The sequence below is a fragment of the Saccostrea cucullata genome, unplaced genomic scaffold (assembly GCF_032062105.1).
Source record: "Saccostrea cucullata isolate Sc308-1 unplaced genomic scaffold, CSIRO_AGI_Scuc_v1 ctg491, whole genome shotgun sequence".
Taxonomy (NCBI): domain Eukaryota; kingdom Metazoa; phylum Mollusca; class Bivalvia; order Ostreida; family Ostreidae; genus Saccostrea; species Saccostrea cuccullata.
The window spans coordinates 261,255-282,500 of record NW_026928818.1 but is presented as its reverse complement, the minus strand read 5'-3'; the positions used below and the strand labels follow the sequence as shown (position 1 = coordinate 282,500).

Below are 21,246 nucleotides of genomic sequence, written 5' to 3'. Positions count from 1 at the left end.
TCTTGCTCTTTCGTAATTTTTGTAGAAAACTCCATACATTTACCATTAGAACCATTTCACGCTTTGTTTGGACTTTCAGTAAGGCGTGGCATTCTCAGCGCTACATGTTTACCACCTGCCAAATGGCGAATAGGTTCTCATTGGTTAAGAAATTAATAACATCAGGAACTTTAAGGGGGGACCTATGTCGTTCGACGTCAAAGCAGCATTATGTGACGTCACAATAGCGACGTTTGTTTTTTTCCCGCTGACTTTTGCAACTGTGATTATAGACATAACATTGTTATTAATCAAAAACGTACACATTTTACAAAAAGAATTTTTTTTCATCGTTTAAAACAGTTTTATTTGATTCATGGAGTTTGTGAATATCAGAATTCTCTTCCTTTGGTTGATAATTCATAGCAATTTCAGTTGTGAAGAAATACCTCTATGATATGCTGATATAAAAATGCAAAAAATATAAGATAAAATACAGCAAAGACAGTGGCTTAAATTAGGGAAATATGTTTTATTTTATGATTACCATTAATTGTATTTTCTGGATAAAACAAAGAAAAATAAAGAAATGTACTTGTACCTATATTTACTTATTTATTTATAGTGTATGTAGATTTTATTGTATAAAGTCATTCCTATTAGGTGTTGGTTGTTGATGGGGAGGGGGGGGAGAATGATTAGAATGAAGAAAAAAAGAGTATATCTGTTTAAATTAGTTCTTATCAAAACAAAATACTCGTTTTTTGCAAAATAGTTTTATATTCAGATGTTTGTCAGTGCTAACTTACCTTTTTTTAGTGCAAAAAGGTCAATATTTATGACAAAAGTGTACGAAAATAAAAGAAAACGTTATATTTCTCGTTTATTTTATCATAAAGGTATACTTTTTTCCTTGTTAAAATAAAGAGAGGGGTCATTTCTTTCAAAAAATATGAATTACCACATTTTCACACAAAGACTTTTGATATTACCTGTTATGCATGTCGGAATTGTAAAAAATACGACAAGAAAAACGGGGTAATACTTACATTGTGCTCCTGTATAATTTTTCATGCGAGATGAATTACAAAGAATTTGCCTTCATTTTAAAGATACAAGTCATATAAATTAAATACATGTTGATTTCGAATGTGATTTGACATTTTTGGTTCTTTTTAGCGCATATTTGGAGTAGAACAATAACGTCTGAAAATAATCTATTTTTAGCATTTCACACTGTTTTTGCACGTGCTCCTGTGTAAAAATAAGCATATAAAGGTATTGTTTTTAATGCCTAAAAATTAAGAGCAAGTGGTCAGGAAAGAAATGTCAAAGTTTTGAAAATTTCACACAAAGACTTTTCGGACATAGGCCCCCCCTTAAATTGTTGTTGACAATGATGAGACGACTTAAGCTCCACCTTTGTGCAGGATGAGACAATGTAATTCGAACGGAAGGCCTTCTACTGATTCTGATGATTAAGATTATTCTTTTTTTTTCTTTTCCTAGATGCCAACTTTGAGGCCTCATATTTCACTCATTTTTCAATGGATTTTGCTCAAATTTTCAGAGTTTATAGACGTTACTCAACTCTATCAGAATTTTGTTTAGTATTCCAAAAATTCACTTCCGCTTTTGAGTTATTTCCCTTTAAACGAAAATTTATAGGCTTTCATTTCCAGACAAAGGCTCGGAAATGGCAAAAGCTGGAGCAGAAATTTGACTGATTTTACACAAATGAAGGATTGAAGTTGTGCATAGCGGTTTTTGTTTTTCGATTTCCCTATTCAAAATGGCGCTATATAGGGGTAAAAAATTAGAACGCCTAAAAGAGCGAAAATTAACACATAATTTGCTTTTTTTCTTCTAAACTAAAAATATTTTGTTAAAACATATAGAACAGAATTTGTGCAGAATAACAAGATCTTTAAAATGATATCTCGAAAAAAGGGCTGACCCCTAAATTAGGGGATCTAGAAGGGCCAAAAGTTTTTTCCAGATATCGCAAAAAGTATTGAGAATATGTAATACATCCAAGAAGCAAAGTTGTTCAAAATGTCAAGCTTAATCTATTGAAGTCTATTTTATCAAACCGGAAGTCGTCAGAAAATGCATATTTCTGCCGTTCTTGACAAGTTTTTGGGTAACATATGTCACTGGAAGCATAAAACTTAATTTTCCGTCCCTCGACATCACTTCCGGTTTGCCAAAATAGCTTATTTTTTAAGGTTTTGATGCAAAATTGAAATTTTAAAGTGACTGGAGAGGACTTAGCTCATTGCTTTCTTTTGTCGACGTCACTTCCGGTCAAAACAGGACGGAAGACCTACTCGTTGCTTTGCTTTGCTCTAGTTTGATACACTAATTGCCATTTGCCCGAATTTCTCTCCCATGTATATTTCAACAGTGAAGGAATGCTGCGTAAATTTCAGAAGATAATTATGTAACGCCGAGAATGCCATGCCTTACTGAAAGTCCAAACTAAGTGTGTAATGGTTCTATGCCAACAGTTTGTCCAGAAGTTAGCATTTTTTTTTTAAATTGCATTAATTTTTATGATGTTTGCCCAATCCTCAAAATCAAGGGATACAGAGACTATAAAATTCAACATTTATGTTTCCCCTTATGCTATATACCAAAATGGGTCAAACAGTTCCAGAGAAGTTGAAAGTATTAAAATGTTAGTACATAACTCAGCACAGTATGATGAAGTATGGGGACAGAAGAAAACAGCTAGCAATAGTTCACTGGCTAAGTGGGTGACTCAAAAAAAAACCAACATAATACATGCACATAGTACTCACAGAGACAGTGTTGTTTTTGTGTTTACGGATGACGGTTCCCACGCTTGATTGACCACCGTCTTCATCCCCTCTCTTCCAGTCAGGCCCTGTCAGAGAAGAAACGTTACTCAGTCACAATTGTAACAATCTGATTTTAAAAAATCAAAGAGCTAGGTTCACTTTATGCATAAAATGGCCCTGTCCTTATATCAATTAATAAACTATCACCCTCTTTCCCATTTCATTTATCAAAATAAAGTAGAGACTTAGTATGTTCATTTCTTATGTTAAATTTTCTTTTTGAGAATCTAAGTATTGAAAAGCAGGCTTTGAAAAAACGCAATGTTCTTGAATTTTGCAGAAAACATGCATATTTGATTACCTTCAGCAAAGAATTAAAATATGAGCACAGCCCACGATCCAAAAATGAAAACATGCTTTTTAATCTTCAGAAATAGACCTTTCATCATGTTATTGCATATTTTGGATCAGAGGTTGTGCTCTGTGTGAAATATTGAAAAATTGCTTCAACTTTAGGCCATTTTCAAACTAATTTACAGGATTTGGGGAAAATGACGCATTTTGTGACGTCAGAATGCATTGACTAGAGGGAAAATTACGTCATGTTCAATAGATATATGGTCGCAAACAGTCTAAGTGATAAATACTGCATTTTCAACCTAAACTGATTAAAGTTTTGATTTTTTAGAAATTCTCAGGGCCAAAAATGGCCCTAAATGGGTCTTGCTCATTTAAGTAGTACTGTAAAACTTGGTTATAAAGAAGTCACTTGTACCTAAGAAATTACTTCTCTATATCCTTAATTCATTATATCCATAAGGAATTCATTCAATTTATGTCACTGGGATCTCAAGATAACTTTGCTATATCCATGAATTTGCAATATCCATGTTTGAACTAAACAAGTTTTACAGTATAATAAATTTCCAAAATTTGAAAGAAAAAACTGCAAAACTAGTAAAATCTTAGGAAACAACATCTATGGTACTCTGACCCAACTCTCATTCTGATTTGGGTATGGAAATTATGATTAACGAAATAAGAATATATTCTTAAATGACAATGGTTTTGTCATCACATTTAAACCAGTGGTTGTTAAATAATAGAGGATCAATACTGCTGCACTTCTGGATAGAGATTAGAGTTACGGTATATGTTCTATTTGCAAATATTCATTAACCAATGACAGATTAACTTTTATTTTATGACTAACAGACAAACACACACATCAGTACAGTTCCCTTGAACTTTCAGATAAAGTGAGTAGAAAGTTTATCATCCTTACCACGCTTGACTGAACATCCAACTTCCACGACCTCTCCACGCTTGAGCTGTCTCGGTTCAGTGATTTTGTACAGATTTTCCTGAGGGTACTCCCCATGAGACCCACAGTCCCATTTCACAACAACCATTCCTGTCAAGAATTCAAAAACTTTTTTCAGGACAATGGTACAGCAAATATCAAATTGTAATGGCTGAAAAAAGTACATGTAAATTAGTGTATACACATGTAGTACTGAATTTCATCTCAGTTTTTTTTGTCATCCCTTTTGCCCAAGACATGAGTGAGTATCAAATTTATGATGGGATAATTCAATGAAGAAGGTATTATTTCTTAAACCAAATTAGTAACTAGGTGAATTTAAATGGGGCAAAACTGCTTGCAAGTGAGAAAGGACAAAAATAATACCAGGCACAAATTACCCTATTTACAGTATTCTCTCTTTACTAACAATTAAACATACAGAATAAACACAAAGCATGTAAATTACCCTCAGATTTGTGGGCGACTACAGTTCCAGGTGAATTCTGGTCATCGTGCCACTTCCAGTCCTCTCCCCTGATGACTCGTGATCCCCAGGCATGACATCGGTTACAGGGCGGTCCATATTTATCAAACAGCTCTCCGTCTGAACGTTCCACTTCTGGAGATGAGACAAGAACATCCATTGAAGTGGGTGTGGGAGGGATATCCAATCTCATTTTCTCAGCTTTATTTGCGTTTTGATTTAAAGTTGGTTTTGATGGCTGTATATTACAATCACCTGGAACATTCCTAGGTTCTGATGAGCTGGGTGGAGGATGCTCCAACACAACTGGGGCGGGCTGAATTTCAGGTTGAGGGGGTGGGGGTTTAGGGGTAGGTGGTGGAGATTTTGGGGTAGGGGTCGGAGATTTAGGGGTTGTGTTGGCAGGCTGTGGAACAGTCACTGGACATTTGATGTTATCAAGCCTTAACAGCTCCAGAATTTCCTCCTGTTGAAGAAAAGGAATTCATTTTAAAAAAGATAGCTACATGTATTACATGGTAATGATTTCAGTCAATCAGTCAATGTGTTTTTTGATTCACTTTACTCATCCCAATGAATGGACGAGTCAGCTATCAGAAAGCCTAGTGTAGTTGTAAGATTGTCTTTAATCAAGCTAGAAGCTTTGTACTTCATAATATCTCAAATAAAGCAAAAATTTTACTTATGAAATAGTTTTAAGTCTACACTTTTCTTGCTACACATAAATATACTAGTATAATAGACCCTTAATTGATAACTGTGGTACTGCTCTTTTGCAGGGCAAAATGTTATATTTTGGTGAAATATAACGTAAAATTAATTGTTTAATATATGTCATTTATAAGTAATTATATATCAGCAAAAATTTCGCCATATGTTATTTATTTGCCCTGCAAAAGAGTTGTACCCCAGTAATTGTGAAGGGGCTAATTACATGGTATGAAACAGTAAGTAAACAAACCTTGTCTACATCACTGAAGTGTGATTTCTGTGTGAATTCATAAACAATGTCTGCAAGATCTCTCTGGAAATTTCCAGGCTGAGCAACAGCACTCTTTACCCTGGTTACAGGATCCTAGATAATATTAAGATATATATTGGAAAATGAAAATAGTTACAGCATTCCTCACAAAAGATACAGTATTAGGTAGAAGACAGATTGAAATGAATGAAGGGGATACCCAAACTTTCATCTTCTATGATTATATTCTAGATTAAGTTTTCCCTTAGACCTCTAAACTATAACTGGTTATTTTGGATCAGAGGTTGGGCTGTACATGAAATATTGAAGAAATATGTTTGGCCATTTGAAAGGAATTCATGAAATGGTAAACAATTTCAAGACATCATAATACATTGTCTAAAGGAGAAAATTACACAATCTTTAACAGATACAAGGTCACCAATGGTCTAAATGATAAATACTGCATTTTCAACCAAAATTGAGTACTATACAATAGCCAAGAAAAATTTTGGAGAGAGGATCAAAGGGCAACAATTTTTAAAAAAGAATAAGCATTTAATAACAAGAGGCCCATGGGCCACATCGCTCATCTGAGAAGCTTTGGCCATTCTGTTCTTAACCAGATTTCCCCCTTGTAATACATATTTGACCCCATCCTACCCCACTGATCATAATTTAGACAATTTAATATCTACGCTACCCCAGGAAGCTTCCACCTAAGTTTCAGCTTTTCTGGCCGAGTGGTTCTTGAAAAGAAGATTTTCAAAGATTTTTTCTATATATTTCTATGTAAAACTTTGATTCCCCATTGTGGCCCCGCCCTACCCCCGGGGGTCATGATTTGAACAATTTAGAATCTACACTACCCCAGGATGTTTCCACATAAGTTTCAGCTTTTCTGGCCCAGTGGTTCTTGAAAAGAAGATTTTCAAAGATTTTTCCTATATATTTCTATGAAAAACTTTGATTCCCCATTGTCGCCCCGCCCTACCCCCGGGGGTTATGATTTGAACAATTAAGAATCTACACTACCCCAGGATGCTTCTACATAAGTTTCAGCTTTTCTGGCCCAGTGGTTCTTGAGAAGAAGATTTTCAAAGATTTTTCCTATATATTTCTATGTAAAATTTTGATTCCCCATTGTGGCCCCGCCCTACCCCCGGGGGTCATGATTTGAACAATTTAGAATCTACACTACCCCAGGATGCTTCCACATAAGTTTCAGTTTTTCTGGCCCAGTGGTTCTTGAGAAGAAGATTTTCAAAGATTTTTCCTATATATTTCTATATAAAAATTTGATTCCCCATTGTGGCCCCGCCCTACCCCCAGGGGTCATGATTTGAACAATTTAGAATCTACACTACCCCATGGATGCTTCCACATAAGTTTCAGCTTTTCTGGCCCATTGGCTCTTGAGAAGGAGATTTTCAAAGATTTTTCCTATATATTTCTATGTAAAACTTTGATTCCCCATTGTGGCCCCGCCCTACCCCCGGGGGTCATGATTTGAACAATTTAGAATCTACACTACCCCATGGATGCTTCCACATAAGTTTCAGTTTTTCTGGCCCAGTGGTTCTTGAGAAGAAGATTTTTCCTATATATTTCTATGTAAAAATTTGATTCCCCATTGTGGCCCCGCCCTACCCCCGGGGGTCATGATTTGAACAATTTAGAATCTACACTACCCCATGGATGCTTCCACATAAGTTTCAGCTTTTCTGGCCCATTGGCTCTTGAGAAGGAGATTTTCAAAGATTTTTCCTATATATTTCTATGTAAAACTTTGATTCCCCATTGTGGCCCCGCCCTACCCCCGGGGGTCATGATTTGAACAATTTAGAATCTACACTACCCCAGGATGCTTCCACGTAAGTTTCAGCTTTTCTGGCCCAGTGGTTCTTGAGAAGAAGATTTTCAAAGATTTTTCCTATATATTTCTATGTAAAACTTTGATTCCCCATTGTGGCCCCGCCCTACCCCCAGGGGTCATGATTTGAACAATTTAGAATCTACACTACCGCAGGATGCTTCCACATAAGTTTCAGCTTTTCTGGCCCAGTGGTTCTTGAGAAGAAGATTTTCAAAGATTTTTCATATATATTTCTATGTAAAAATTTGATTCCCCATTGTGGCCCCACCCTACCCCCGGGGGTCATGATTTGAACAATTTAGAATCTACACTACCCCAGGATGCTTCCACATAAGTTTCAGCTTTTCTGGCCCAGTGGTTCTTGATTTGTGGTTCTGGATTTTTTAATGACCCCACCCTATTTTTGTCTTTTCTTGATTATCTCCCCTTGTGAGGGGACTTGCCCCTTCATTTTAACAATTTATATTCCCCTTCACCCAAGAATGCTTTGTACCAAGTTTGGTCAAAATTGGCCCAGTGGTTCTTTAGAAGAAGTCGAGAATGTGAAAAGTTTACAGATGGACGGATGGACGGACGGACGACGAACAAAATGTGATGAGAAAAGCTCACTTGAGCCTTCGGCTCAGGTGAGCTAAAAAAAGTATATAATATTGTATATGTACAGCATAAACAATTGTACTTTTTGATTTGAACATCATATGTAAAAGACAGTTGCTACACAAGTCAGTGCACCTACCTGATAGAGGTAGTATCGACCTAGTTTTGGTGCATTCTGGGTAGATAGTGGGTAAAAGCGTCCATGACACATCTTAGCAATGTCTTGAAGGAAAACCTAAAATTTGGGAAAATAAGACATTATAAAGCACGGGAATAAATAAAAGGCCTACCAGAAACGAACCTGAAATGGAAGCTTATATACATTATATAAGTATGTCCCAGATTCCTGTTACATACTCCTAAGCTTAGCATCTAGCACTTGATCTTTCATCACTGTATTTTTTGTTCTCCGAGTCCTGTTATTTTTAACATACTTTTTTCACATTGCATGCAATACAGATTGGCCAAGTCAAAATCAACATGTTTGTACATGTGTGTTTTGTCCCTGACTTGACATGCACAGATATCCTATAATGCTGTAAGCTGTGTCTTTATACATACTGACCTGGTTGCACTCCCCAACACCTACACAGCTAACACTGACTGGAGTTTGTTCCAGAACTGGGAGGAACTTAAATAAATCAGACTGCACCTACAAATATAAGGATTATTCATCTTAATCCAGAATTTTCATACTCCAATCATGATTCGAACTTTGAATGGGTATAATGAAAGAAACACTTATGAAAAGATATTTTCACCAAATGTTGTCTATAGAACAGCTAGTAATAAGCAAACTTTTTATCTTGTGTAAAAATTTAAAATGTGTTAGATGAATAGTAAATCTTATATAAGTTTAATTACCCTGATTGCATTAGGTTCATAATCTCCTCCAAAACAAGCATCCTTTTCTAAACTTTCTGTTGCGTATCCATCAGTAAAAATTATTATTCTGGGGGTAATTATGTGGCCATTTACTTTTACTCGCTTTGCTAACAAAAATAAAATTCATAAGTTGTAAAACATTTGATAAGATGCTATGATACAAAATATATGTATTTCAAATAAAATTTTTTTTTTTTTTTTATTTATAGTTTTTCCAATTTTAAAAAATTAAAAACTTTTGAGAGAGAGAGAGAGAGAGAGAGAGCAATAATACAACCGTAGTAACGGAAGTGATTTGAGAGCGAGAGAGAGAGGTATCAATTAAATAAATTCTTCAGCCATGATGTTTGTTTACATGCCTCATCAAATTTTTCTTGTTCATTGTTTTTCTTTGCTATTATTTTATTAGTGTCATATAATATTTTCAAATAAAATTGTCCCCAGATGGCCCAATTACAAAATGTTAGGATTTTTTGGAAATCAAAAGAGAGGCAAGAATACAAATAAAATTAAATTATACAAAAATAATTATATTAAAATTGAATTCATAAATTAAAGATTTTTTAAAAAGCAATTTTTAATCTTTTTATGCATTCAAGTATTTTTTTTAATAAAAAATCTTTAAAATCTCAAATATCTAAGGCTTGCCATTGAAAATAAAGCATTCAATTTTAAAAATTTAAATATTCACTTACCAAACTTATTACAGTAAGCCATAGCCATGATCAGTCCAAACAGCAAGGGAGATTTCCCACCAACATGGGCCTTATCTTGAAGAACAAAATGTAAACTGATAAATTAACATTTTTAAAGTTTAAATACATGTACATGTATGCACTAAAAAACCTGCATGACTGAATGCAATTTTATCAACTTTGCTCTCTAATCCCAAAGATGGCTAGTAACCTGTGGGCCTTGACAGTGACCTTAGCAGGTGAAGGACATTTATCTAAGTGGAATTTCTAAAGGTTTGAAAGGACAGATTTTAGTGGGAACTAAAGAGGACATTTTAGTGAAAGAAAAACTGGTTACCTGTAGATTTTAGCTTCACTGCTTGATCTCCCAAGAAGAAGAAGACAATTTGCAAATTAAGATATTTTAATAGCAGTCAAACTTTGTTATCTTTTAGTCTATAGGACAGAGAAAAAATATCTGAGAATTTGAGATATCAAGGATAAATTACATTGTACTAGAGGAATATGTCTTTGGGACTTCCAAATAACTTTAGCATATTCATAGTAGGCTTAATTGAGATATAATTGTTTAAGATACCAAAACACAACAGTATATAAAAGGCTCATTATAATAATGGCAATATAATCATGCATGACCACTTGATGTCAAGGAGTTACGAAAATTTTCGAAAATATACCTGGTAACACATTTCCAATACATTTATACTGTATGTGTACAAAAAAAGCAGGCTTCATATTTTAGTGGTTTTGGCATGGATTATAATTTATGAAAATGCCAACAATTACTCCTTTTATGAAAATGCCACATTATTGTGTTGATTTTTGAATTTAATCACACGTAAGTGAAGTAAACTCAACCCCATCCTGGGGCCTTTCTCCTTAATTTTTTTTTTTTTACCCAGTGCATCTTTGACAGGCATGTAGTCATTGGTAAAGTGCTGTAGGACCTCGCAATGGCCCCCGAATGTGAGTACAGCAATCATCTCCTCCAGGTTGTGTTCTGCAGCTGAATTCTCCACATCTACAGAATGAAAATAAAAGTAATACCAATAATCACTTGCAGACAGAGGTGTTCATTCATAATCTTAATATGACAGATAAAGATTTGGATCTGGACCTACTGCAGTAGGAAATATAATTATCCATAGGGGATCCAATGGTATAATGGATGAAAAAGTAATAAACTTGATAGGAAAAATTTAATTTTTAAAAGATATGCATGATGAAGAGTGTGAAACAAATACTGTAATTACAAAAATTAAAGATATAGAATGATATTTGTGTCCAATTATCTATTAATTAACAGTATCCTTACATTGTATATTTATGGAAATGAATCAAAATCATAACTTCAGCTCTTTAGAAATATTTATTAAAACATTCAAAACAGCACAAAGTGAGCGTTATTTAGTAAAATGTCAGCCTTTTGTGACTGCAAACATCACCTGACTTTATCTTCAAACCAAAAAATCACCATTAGAGAGATGTGTTAATTAATCTTGTGACAATAAAGAATAGGTTCTGGATCTTCTGCAGCTAGCAATATAGTTTATCCTTGCAGCTTGCAGAAGTTAACAGTTGGACAAGTTATCTCTCTTTACCAAAAGAAAGAATTAATTCTCTTTACATAAACAGACAGAATGACAAACAGACAGCTAGACAGACAGAGTGATTACTACATGGCACCTGAAACTAACTTAAAATCTTTGAGCTTAACTATCATGATGTTTAATTTTACATGAATCAAAGTTATGCAGAGAACAGAATTGAGACCTACCATCAACCATTTGTCCCACAAAATTCTCCACTTGTTTGAAGGTGGTGCTATTGACACTGTTGGAGACATCTAACAACAGCAGGGTGTACAGTCCTGTGGGGAAATTAGGATGGGAGGGAAAATCTGAAAAGAGGAAAAATTTAGAAAGTTCCTTCAAACAATACAAAATTATACACAATATGTAATACTGTATATCACTTAATTTTCGCGACACCTTATTTTGGCGAAATAGCCATTGACTCTTTATAAGCAAGACAAAATTTGGAACGACTTTACTTTACCGGTCCCCAGAAAAACGCGCTAAAATGTAGTGTCGCCGAAGGCGACTTCAGTATATATGAGATCGCGTGAGCGATCGAAAAAAAAATTTAAATACGAGGTTTTTTGACCTTTTGACCCCAAAATTGAATTCTAAGGTTAAAAGTTTAGTTTAAAACTTTGTTTTTAAACAAAGTTTTTAACCTCGTTCTCTGAAAAAAAATTAATACATAATTGTTTATTCATGGAAAAAATCGACAAAGAATAATTCTGAATGAAGCGCGTGCGGCGCATGCTTAGTGTCATTTCTTTCGGACTTATCCAATCTTCCATGTAAACAAATGAAGGAAATGCCTATGAATCTGAATTATGATCTTGGAAAAATTACAGAAACAACTGAATTTCTTAGCTTAACTAAAAGAACGATTCACTAACCCTAATCCATCGTATGGTATGCAAGGACTAAGATGTTCAGACGAAATCTCCCAGGCAGATGCGAAACTAACCCTAATCAGTCGACTAACCCTAATCTCTCGGAAGGACGCGAGACTAACCCTAATCAGTCGAATACTAGTGTAAGGACTAACCCTAATCTCTCAGGTGGGTGCAAGACTAACCCTAATCAGTCGAATAGTGTGCAAATTTAACCCATTTCAGTTGATATAGTTGTTACGTCATAGTCCAATGAGCGCGAGGACCTTGCGGATTTGGGAACTGGTAAAGTAAAGTCTACCCAAATAACAGACTACAAAGTTAAGTCAATTACTCTTCCAGTCAAGAATCTAAAAAAGCAAAAATTTTAAATCAAGGGAGAAAAAATTATTTTATTCAAAGAAGAAGTTTATTATTTATCGTTAAACATGTAAATTATCCCCCTTACTGCCTTAGAAATGATGGCATATATATATATTACTCTTTTGCAACAGTATACAGTGGAGCCTCATTTTTCCGGGTGCTTTGGTTCCCAGTCAATTTGTCCGGATGTGTGAAGCATCCGGATATCTGAATTACCAGTCAAATGAGACAAAATAATGTTAAAATTCTAATCCCATGAATAATCATCCGGAAACTGAAGCATCCGGATATCTGGCGTCCGGATATCTGAGGGTCCACTGTACATGAAATACCCCAGTACCTAAATAATTACCGTATATACTCGCCTATAAGTCGGTATTTTGGGAGTTAAATATTGGTCTAAAATTCTATGTCCGACTTATAGGCGAGTCATAAAGAGACAGTTATTTTTCTGGGGGCTGAAAGGTAGTATCTTATTGTATTTCCGACAATTGTCAGGGAAATTGTCTGGATATATAAGATAATTTATGCATTCTTAGATTATATATATTAAGTGCAAGTATATACATATTTTAATAATTTTATTTGCATTTTAAGTGGCATTGCTTTTATGTTTGATAATTTAAAATTAAATATCAGTGTCATTTCGAAAAATATTAATTGAAACCAGGTTAAAATATCAATGGATTTACTTGAAATTGTTACCAGATTTTGACAAAAAAAGTTGTACCGACTTATAAGCGGGTCAATAGCAAATCCCACTAAAATAACGTAGAAAATTACAACCGACTTATAGGCGGACCAACTTATAGGCGAGTATATATGGTATATACATATACATGAGAAGTGCCTGTAATGCCAAAATATCTGTACCTTTGAATACCCTTCCTAGTGCAGACATTAAGTTATGGTCTTTGATTTGTATATTGATGGATTCTAAAAACCTCTCTGGACTTTCATAGCTTATTGTCCCTCGAGACTGTGGGGCAGCAGTTGCTTCCTGCAGTTCACTGCTTGATGGCTGAAGGACAATGGGTTCAGTGTGTTGAGGGGTAGCCGCTAAGGGTTTGGAATTAGCTGCTAAGGGTTGGGAGTTAGCCGCCATGGTCTGGTCATTGTTGTTCGTCGAAGGTGGTACAGGCTTGAAACCGACAGGTTCTCTATTTTCAGGTTCCACTTTACCTGCTAAAATTTGCAATATATATTTTGAGTCTTCATTCAGATACAATTTACATTTCAATGGTTAGTTCATTTGTGAAAATAAGTAAATATATGGTCACCTCTCATTATCTCCAACTTAATGAAGCCAAGAAAATTTTTTTGGAATACACCACATGTATATGACGGCTTGAAATATTAGGGTCAAAATATATATTTTAAAATGTTCATGGGATTTACATCCATCTCACTATGAAATATCCATGGTATTTAAGATATCTATATTTGAAATACTGAAGTTAAAATGTACAAGTTTTTTTATGAGATCAAATAAATACCTGTAAGGTCATTTTTCAGCTCCCCTTTGTCATCATCAGATGGCTGCACATGTGCAACTGATATTCCATTTTGGGTTGAATTCACCGGCTCTGATGGTGAGTATCTTTAAAAGTTGCAAGAAAAGAGCTCAGATTATTCTGAAGGAAAAGTATAAGACTTAGTGCAATTTAAACAAGAGGCCCACAGGCCTTATAGGTCACCTGAGTATCGTGTAACAACTTTCAAATAATTAAAATTGATTTGTGTTTTACCCAAGAGGCCAGGAAATTCACAATTTATAATTTTGAAAGAGGCACCATTGTTTATCATAATTATAAACTTAGCATGCTTACTCTATTTACTTAATACTTAGAGGCAGATCAGAGTAACAAAGAGAAAATGCACTTCCGCTTCATAACCAGTTGTGCACCTCACCCCAAAAAAACCCACTGAGTCTGGGGCCACATATTTCAAAATTTTACAAATTTTATCATAAAATGGTGGATTAATACTAAAGAGCAGATTTCAAAGCATTGATTTATTTTCAGACTATGTAACCCCCCCCCCCCCCAACCCAAGGGGCATAAAAAATAACCATTTTGCTAGATGAACCTTTCTTCATCACAAATATATAAAACCCGAAGCAAAGGAATAGATTTTCAAAGAATAATGCATTTTCACTATATAATCAATAGAGCCCCTCCCTAACACCAGAACCCCTGACCCTAGGGCCATAAAATTCACAATTTTGGAAGTGGCACTCTTGGTCATCATAACTATGTGCTTAGTTAGTTTATTTAATACCCAGAAGTAGAAAAGAAGATTGTCAAAGAATAAATGCATTTTCACTATACAGAATCAATAGAGCCCGGCCCTAACACAAGAACCCCTGACCCTGGGGCCATAAAATTCAGAATTTTGGAAGTGGCACTCTTACTCATCATAACTATGTGCTTAGTTAGTTTATCTAATACCCAGGAGTAGAGAAGAAGATTGTCAAAGAATAAATGCATTTTCACTATATAATCAATAGAGCCCCACCCTAACACCAGAACCCCTGACCCTGGGGCCATAAAATTCACAATTTTGGGAGAGGCACTCATGCTCAACATAACTATGTACTTAGTTAGCTTACTTAATACCTAAAAGCAGAGAAGAAGATTTTTAAAGAAAATATGCATTTTCACTATATAATCTATATAGCCCCGCCCTATTGTGGCACAAGAACCCCTGACCCTGGGGCCATGAATTTCACAATTTTGGTAGAGGACTCAATGCTCATTACATTCATGCCAACAGTTTGACTGCTTGATGTCCAGGAGTAAAGAAGAAGATTTCAAAGATTGCAATAATTTTGGTGGTTTTGGTCCCGCCCCTCAAGCTCCAGGGGGGCGGAGACCATAAAATTCAAAATTTTTGTTCCGTTTCAGCCATAGATGCTGTATACCAAATTTGGTTAAAATTGCTTCAGTGGTTTTAGAAAAGAAGCTGAAAATGTTCAAATGTTAACACACGACACACAACGTACGACGACGGACAAAAACGGATAGCAATAGTTATATAGAGTTCTTTAATTAACCTGCTGAGTTTGCCATGAAGTACAATTTAGTACAGTACATTGTCTACAATCATTTTACATCACTTATATTTTTTAGTGCACAAGAACTTGAGTGTGTGATATACCTGACGGTTACTGGTTGATCCTGTGATGCCCTCTTTAACCTGCCTAGTGAGGGACTGTGGTTGTTGGGGCTCCGCCGGACAGATCTCCTCCTTCTCCTCCTGGGTCCCACTTCACCAGAATCTTCACTGGATGCTGCATGTATTTATGAAAGGAATAACTATCTTGTTCTTTTTTCAATTTTGTTTTATTTTGTGATCAATCACTTTGCTTGCATGATAATTTGCATAAACAGGCATTTATGCATAAAATTATCACGAGAGCAAACTGATTGATCATCATCATAAAACCATTAACAAGAGTTTTTCCTTATATTAACATTTAAACTTGATGTTTGATTTCATAAAAAAATATTCAATTATAAGAAATTTAACATTCCCGTCAGGTGTATGTACTACAAAGCAACACACAGTGAGAAAGCATGCAGTGCTGAGCAAATAGCTTTACGAGGTTATAAAGCTATTAATTCATTTGTATAGTTTTATCTCAGACAAAGACGTTGGAAATGTAAATACATGTACATATAATTTATCATACTGAAACTTTTGAGCTATGAAATTTGGAAAATTTTTGAAGGAGGGCATATGAGATCAGAGTATGTATAAAAATAAAAATTACGATATCAAAATGTCATGTTTTTTGTAGTTTAGAGATTATGGTTGAGAGGGCGGGGCTTAAATGCCTTTATAATCAGTTGGCACAAATTGCTTACCTTTTAAGGAGAAAAACAGATTCATTTTTTCAGCTAAGTTTGTACTACTGTTATAAAATATATATTACAAATGATCATATTCAATACAAATCCAATTAAAAGCAGTCATAGCAGATTGAGAAAGTGGTGTCTGAAACAGTTATACTGAAGCAAAGGACAAAGAAGCAAGACATGAAACCTTATTTAGCAGCAGACAAAGTAATGCAGAAGTACAGTAAAACTCGGTTATAACAAAGTCACTGGGACTTATGAAATTACATCACTATATCCGTAATTCATTATATATAAGGAATCCTTTCAATTAGAAATTTATATAGCTGGGGATCCAAGATAATTTTGCTACATACATGATTTCCGTGTTCATACTAAACGAGTTTCACTGTATTGCTGAAAGTGTAAGATTAGTATCACTAGGTTAGCTTATTATCACTCTCTCACCTGAGTGAGTTTGGATACTGTCAACTGACCCGTACAGACTTGTTTTGAGACGAGAAAGTCGGGAAAAGTCATTAGGTCCATTCAGATTCTGAGAAATTCGTCGTACAAAGTTGTTGGTCTTACGTGAGGTCTTTCTGGTGGCTTCAACGGAACTTTGTAAATCGTCAACGATATTCAATATCTCGGAAGTGTCTTGTTGGAGATTCCGAACATATGAATGGATTTCTTCAACTCGGGATTCTAAAGATTCAAACCTCTGATGAAAGGCATGGAACTGTTCCTCTAAAATTCGCTGCACTACAGTTGTTATAATATCATTACCGAAAGCCATTGTTATTCTTTAAGTCATCCCCACCAATCTAAAATAAAAATTAAGATTTAACCTGACTAAATGAATAAATTCCTTTCTTCAAAATAACAATTCCAATCAGATAAAAACAATATTGAGAATTTCAACAACAACAACAAAACTAGACAGCATGCTGAAACACAGTTATAGCATATTTGCTCTAGCTAGCTATTACAGTCAATAAATATACAATTTCTACAAAATACAAACTATTGTTCAAACCTTATGTCTCCACAATCCACATTTGTATAGATCACATATATTTTTTACAAATGAAATTTTAACTTTAATATGTTTTCACCTACCAGCCTTTAGAATACTGGTAATCCCTTTGGCTTAAAGCAACTTTCTTTTTCAATATCTACCCTCCAATATCAAAACGAAAGTAGTTTTGTTCTCTTCTATTTTTTGCCGGGAAGGAAGAATAATAAACAAGCCATAAAGAATGTACTTGAGCAAAATCAAACGCTGAAATGATAAATATCTGATATCCCTTTACACTAAGCATTACCTAGTCAGTAAAATATCATGAAAGTTCTTGGGATGAAACTGAAACTGGAATTCCCCAATCTATAAATAGAAACAGGATTCTTATTTTGGCGAAAATTTTGTTTTTTTCTTTAAAAACATCTAAATAGTCATTAAATTATTTTCTCTATTTTTAGTTTTAAAATAATCTTTTTAACTATTTGTCTTTTAGTAAATTTTTTTTTTTCATGTCACTATATAAATTGACAACATCATGTATTATATATATACACTGTATCATATTTTGTAATCAAAAATATATGAAGATTTTAATAATATGTAGGATATTTTCCTAAATGTCAGTTAAAACACATATATCTGCATATACACATTGTCATACCAGATTTTTTTTTACAGTCCTCAAAAAAGGCACTCTACATCTTTTTTTTAATAAAAGGGAAGTATTCTTCTGTTGCAATATATTTTGACATGTATGGTTTTATTTTATTTTTTTAAACACAGAGGAAATTTCAATCTTGCATGTAACATATTTAGCAACAGCTAGATAACATAAAATTTCCTGCTTTCTTTTTTTAAACGTATACATTTTAAAAAAATCATAGAATCCTCTAGGTTAAAACTCTGTGACCATCTAAATAACAAAAAGGAAAAAGAAACACTATTTTACAACAATATTTTTTTAATATAATAAATTAATAAAATTGTATAACATGGATGCCAAAAATGAACATTCCTACAACAATTCAAAGGTAAAAAGAACTATTATTAATCAAAGTATCTATAATATAGAAAATTAATTAAAACAAAAATAAACATCACATTAAATTTCTAATCAGGACAAAAAAATATGAAACACTATTTTATAACAATAATTATTTTAATATAATAAATTAATAAAATGTATATAAAAATGATCCTTGATTAAATCTCTTTTTGAGGCAAGATTGCAAAAATTGTAACATTTTACAGAATTTTCAATTTAAATTACTAAGGCAACATAAAAAAAAAAAACACAAAACTGATAATTATGTATCTCAGTATTATTGTGTGAATTATATTAAAATAGTGTGGATTTTGAATCTATTTTTAGTAAAATAAATAAAAATAAAAATAAACATTACATTAAATTCCAAATTATATTGAAATGTTCTCAACTGTAGGAGGTAGCATTTTGACACAAAAAATTTTATTTTTAAAAAAAGGACAATTTTTTTTATCATTTTGCCTAAAAGCAACTGAAAAGGATAGTTACTACCATTTTATATTTTAAACAAAAACTATTTTCACATATAAAGACTTCATAATAATAATCATTAACCCTTCCATATCACAGGGAAAAAATCTTAATGTAATACAGCAAAAATTCTCTTAAAAATTGTGAAAGTTTACATACATGTATGTGGGTGACACAGATCTAAATATAAAACTAAACTGCAAATTTGAGGAAAGAAAAAAGTTATGGACGGCATTAACGGGGACAAATAAATATGAAAGATAATGGCAGCCCCCCCCCCAAAAAAAAACACACAACACATGATTGTGATCAACAAACATTTAAAACATATAGCTCTCTTATTGCTGGGGCCACAGGGACAACATTTGACAACACATTAGTACATGTACTGCATGGGTAAAAAATATCATTAGGTGAAATTCTGACTAGAGTTTGTGTTGTATGTATTTTATGTACAAAATCCTGAGCACTTTTATTATATGTATATGTAATGATACACATACATTTACAATGTTTCTGTCTGAAGGGAACAAATGTCAAAGTATATTATAACATCTTTGTAGCTCATATACTGGGAGAGTGGTGAGAAGAAATTTTAAAAGCCATTTGCAGATTTCCACTAAATACACTGTACATGGTGTAAAAATACATTGTACACAAGAAAAAAAAATGTTCTAAGCATTAGCATCATCATTTATCATCTTTACACAGGAAAGTAGGAAGAGGTAGTCTGCCAAACAAACAGGAAATAACAGCTGTTTTACTCTCAGGTTGAGAAGTTTCCCACACAGAAACATCAAGAAGTGATTTCAATTTGATTGGATAAGTATGATAGGACAAAGGTCATGTAGGGAGTAGAGAAGATCAAAAACACTTGGCTGCAAACAAATATATCAAAGCAAGTAGCCCCAGTGAATATATAAATATATATATACATGTACATGTATACACTCCCACTATATGCTTGATTAATACCAACATCTGCATATACTGATATAGATACAGCAAAACTCGGTTATAACGAAGTCACAGGGACTTATGAAATTACTTCGCTATATCCGTAATTCGTTACAACCATATAAAAAATTCATTAAATATATTTAGCTGAAGATCCAATATGACTTCGCTATATCCGTAAATTCGCAATAACTGTGTTCTCACTAAATGAGTTTTGCTGTACATTACTATCAAAGAAAGTTTTTTTTTCAAACCTGTAACTATAAAACACCAATAAATCTAAATGCAAAAACAATTCCCAAGACAGTAAACTTGTCCAGGTCATAGCTTGTCTAGAATACCAGGGTGTAAGTATGTACTTGATCTAGCACTTTACTATTGTGACGTTGGTAACACGTACACCAAATATAATAAAATAAGTCAAGGATTTCACAATCCATCATCTAACTTTAAGAAATATAAATGTACAAGTAAAGGGTTAAATTTCTCAGGTATAGATATTTTAAATACAAGCCAAAACAACAGAAGTTTCTCAAACACAATCACATTACAGTTCATTTTTTTCTCTGCTCAATGGTATGAAATGCTTAGGTTTTTTTTAAAAAGATATGTCATAAAGAATTGAAATATTAATTTCAACATAGCTTGTTAAAAATTTTGACAGAAATGAACCTCAAAAGAGCAAGAGCCAATTTGGGCCATATTTGGCCCTGAGAATTTCTGAAAAATCAAAACTGCTCAGTTTAGGTTGCAAATGCAGCATTTATATCTTGGGATGTTGGTGACCAAGTATCTATTAATTGTGACGTAATTTCCCATCTAGTCAATGCATTATCACGTTATAATATGCGTCATTTTCTTCATATCCTGTAAATTCCTTTGAAAATGACCTAAAGTTGAAGCATTTTTTTCAATATTTTATATACAGCACAACCTCTAATCCAAAATATGCAAATACATAATGAAAGCTTTTCTTCTGAAGATCAAAAAACAAGTTTTATTTTTTGGATCGTGGGCTGTGCTCAAATTTTAATTCTTTGCTGGAGGTAGTCAAATACGCATGTTTTTTGCAAATTTCAAGAACATTGCAAATTCTCAAACCTGTTTTCCAATATCTTGATTCTCAAAAACGAAATTTTATTATAGAAAATGAAAGCACTTAATGTCTACTTTATTTTGATATATGAAATGGGAAAGAGGGTGATAGTTAATTAATTGATATAAGTACAGGGCCATTTTATGCAAAAGATGGCTCTTGCTCTTTTATAGAGAGAATAATCTACATTTATCCTATTTGATTTATCTCTTTTTATCAGAGGGACAATGAACCTATATGTACATGTCACAGGCACTTTTTCAAAAATAATTTTTTAACCCAAAATATAATGATAATACAAGGTATCTAACTCTGGATAACAGTCATTACCCCCTCCCTAGAAACCTACTTTTGCAGAGGAAATGCTCTGGCAAACTGTTTATCACCATTGTCTTCT

At 33.6% G+C, this 21,246-nt stretch overlaps 2 protein-coding genes across 8 annotated transcripts in view; one reads left to right on the top strand and one right to left on the bottom strand.

Moving 5' to 3' along the window:
• LOC134278809 (uncharacterized) overlaps window positions 1-17,642 on the bottom strand; it is a 24,113-nt gene extending 6,471 nt beyond the window's left edge. Inside the window, exons 1-16 of one of the 5 annotated variants that reach the window (XM_062761102.1) lie at window positions 17,379-17,642; window positions 16,725-17,083; window positions 15,577-15,709; window positions 13,914-14,017; window positions 13,291-13,602; window positions 11,365-11,487; window positions 10,486-10,608; window positions 9,588-9,662; window positions 8,872-8,999; window positions 8,573-8,659; window positions 8,147-8,242; window positions 5,535-5,648; window positions 4,829-5,039; window positions 4,556-4,708; window positions 4,069-4,197; window positions 2,784-2,869 (exon numbers count right to left, since the gene is read on the bottom strand). In XM_062761102.1, the coding sequence (XP_062617086.1) occupies window positions 2,784-2,869; window positions 4,069-4,197; window positions 4,556-4,708; window positions 4,829-5,039; window positions 5,535-5,648; window positions 8,147-8,242; window positions 8,573-8,659; window positions 8,872-8,999; window positions 9,588-9,662; window positions 10,486-10,608; window positions 11,365-11,487; window positions 13,291-13,602; window positions 13,914-14,017; window positions 15,577-15,709; window positions 16,725-17,055 (2,205 nt within the window). In that variant the 5' untranslated portion in view covers window positions 17,056-17,083; window positions 17,379-17,642. Of the gene's footprint in view, window positions 1-2,783; window positions 2,870-4,068; window positions 4,198-4,555; window positions 5,040-5,534; window positions 5,649-8,146; window positions 8,243-8,572; window positions 8,660-8,871; window positions 9,000-9,587; window positions 9,663-10,485; window positions 10,609-11,364; window positions 11,488-13,290; window positions 13,603-13,913; window positions 14,018-15,576; window positions 15,710-16,724; window positions 17,084-17,358 lie in introns of all 5 variants that reach the window. The other 4 variants (XM_062761101.1, XM_062761103.1, XM_062761100.1 and 1 more) reach the window with 4 other exon arrangements.
• The window catches only part of LOC134278812 (uncharacterized), a 108,199-nt gene that overhangs the window by 22,892 nt on the left and 64,061 nt on the right, over window positions 1-21,246 (top strand). The gene's annotated exons all lie outside the window — the stretch shown is intronic.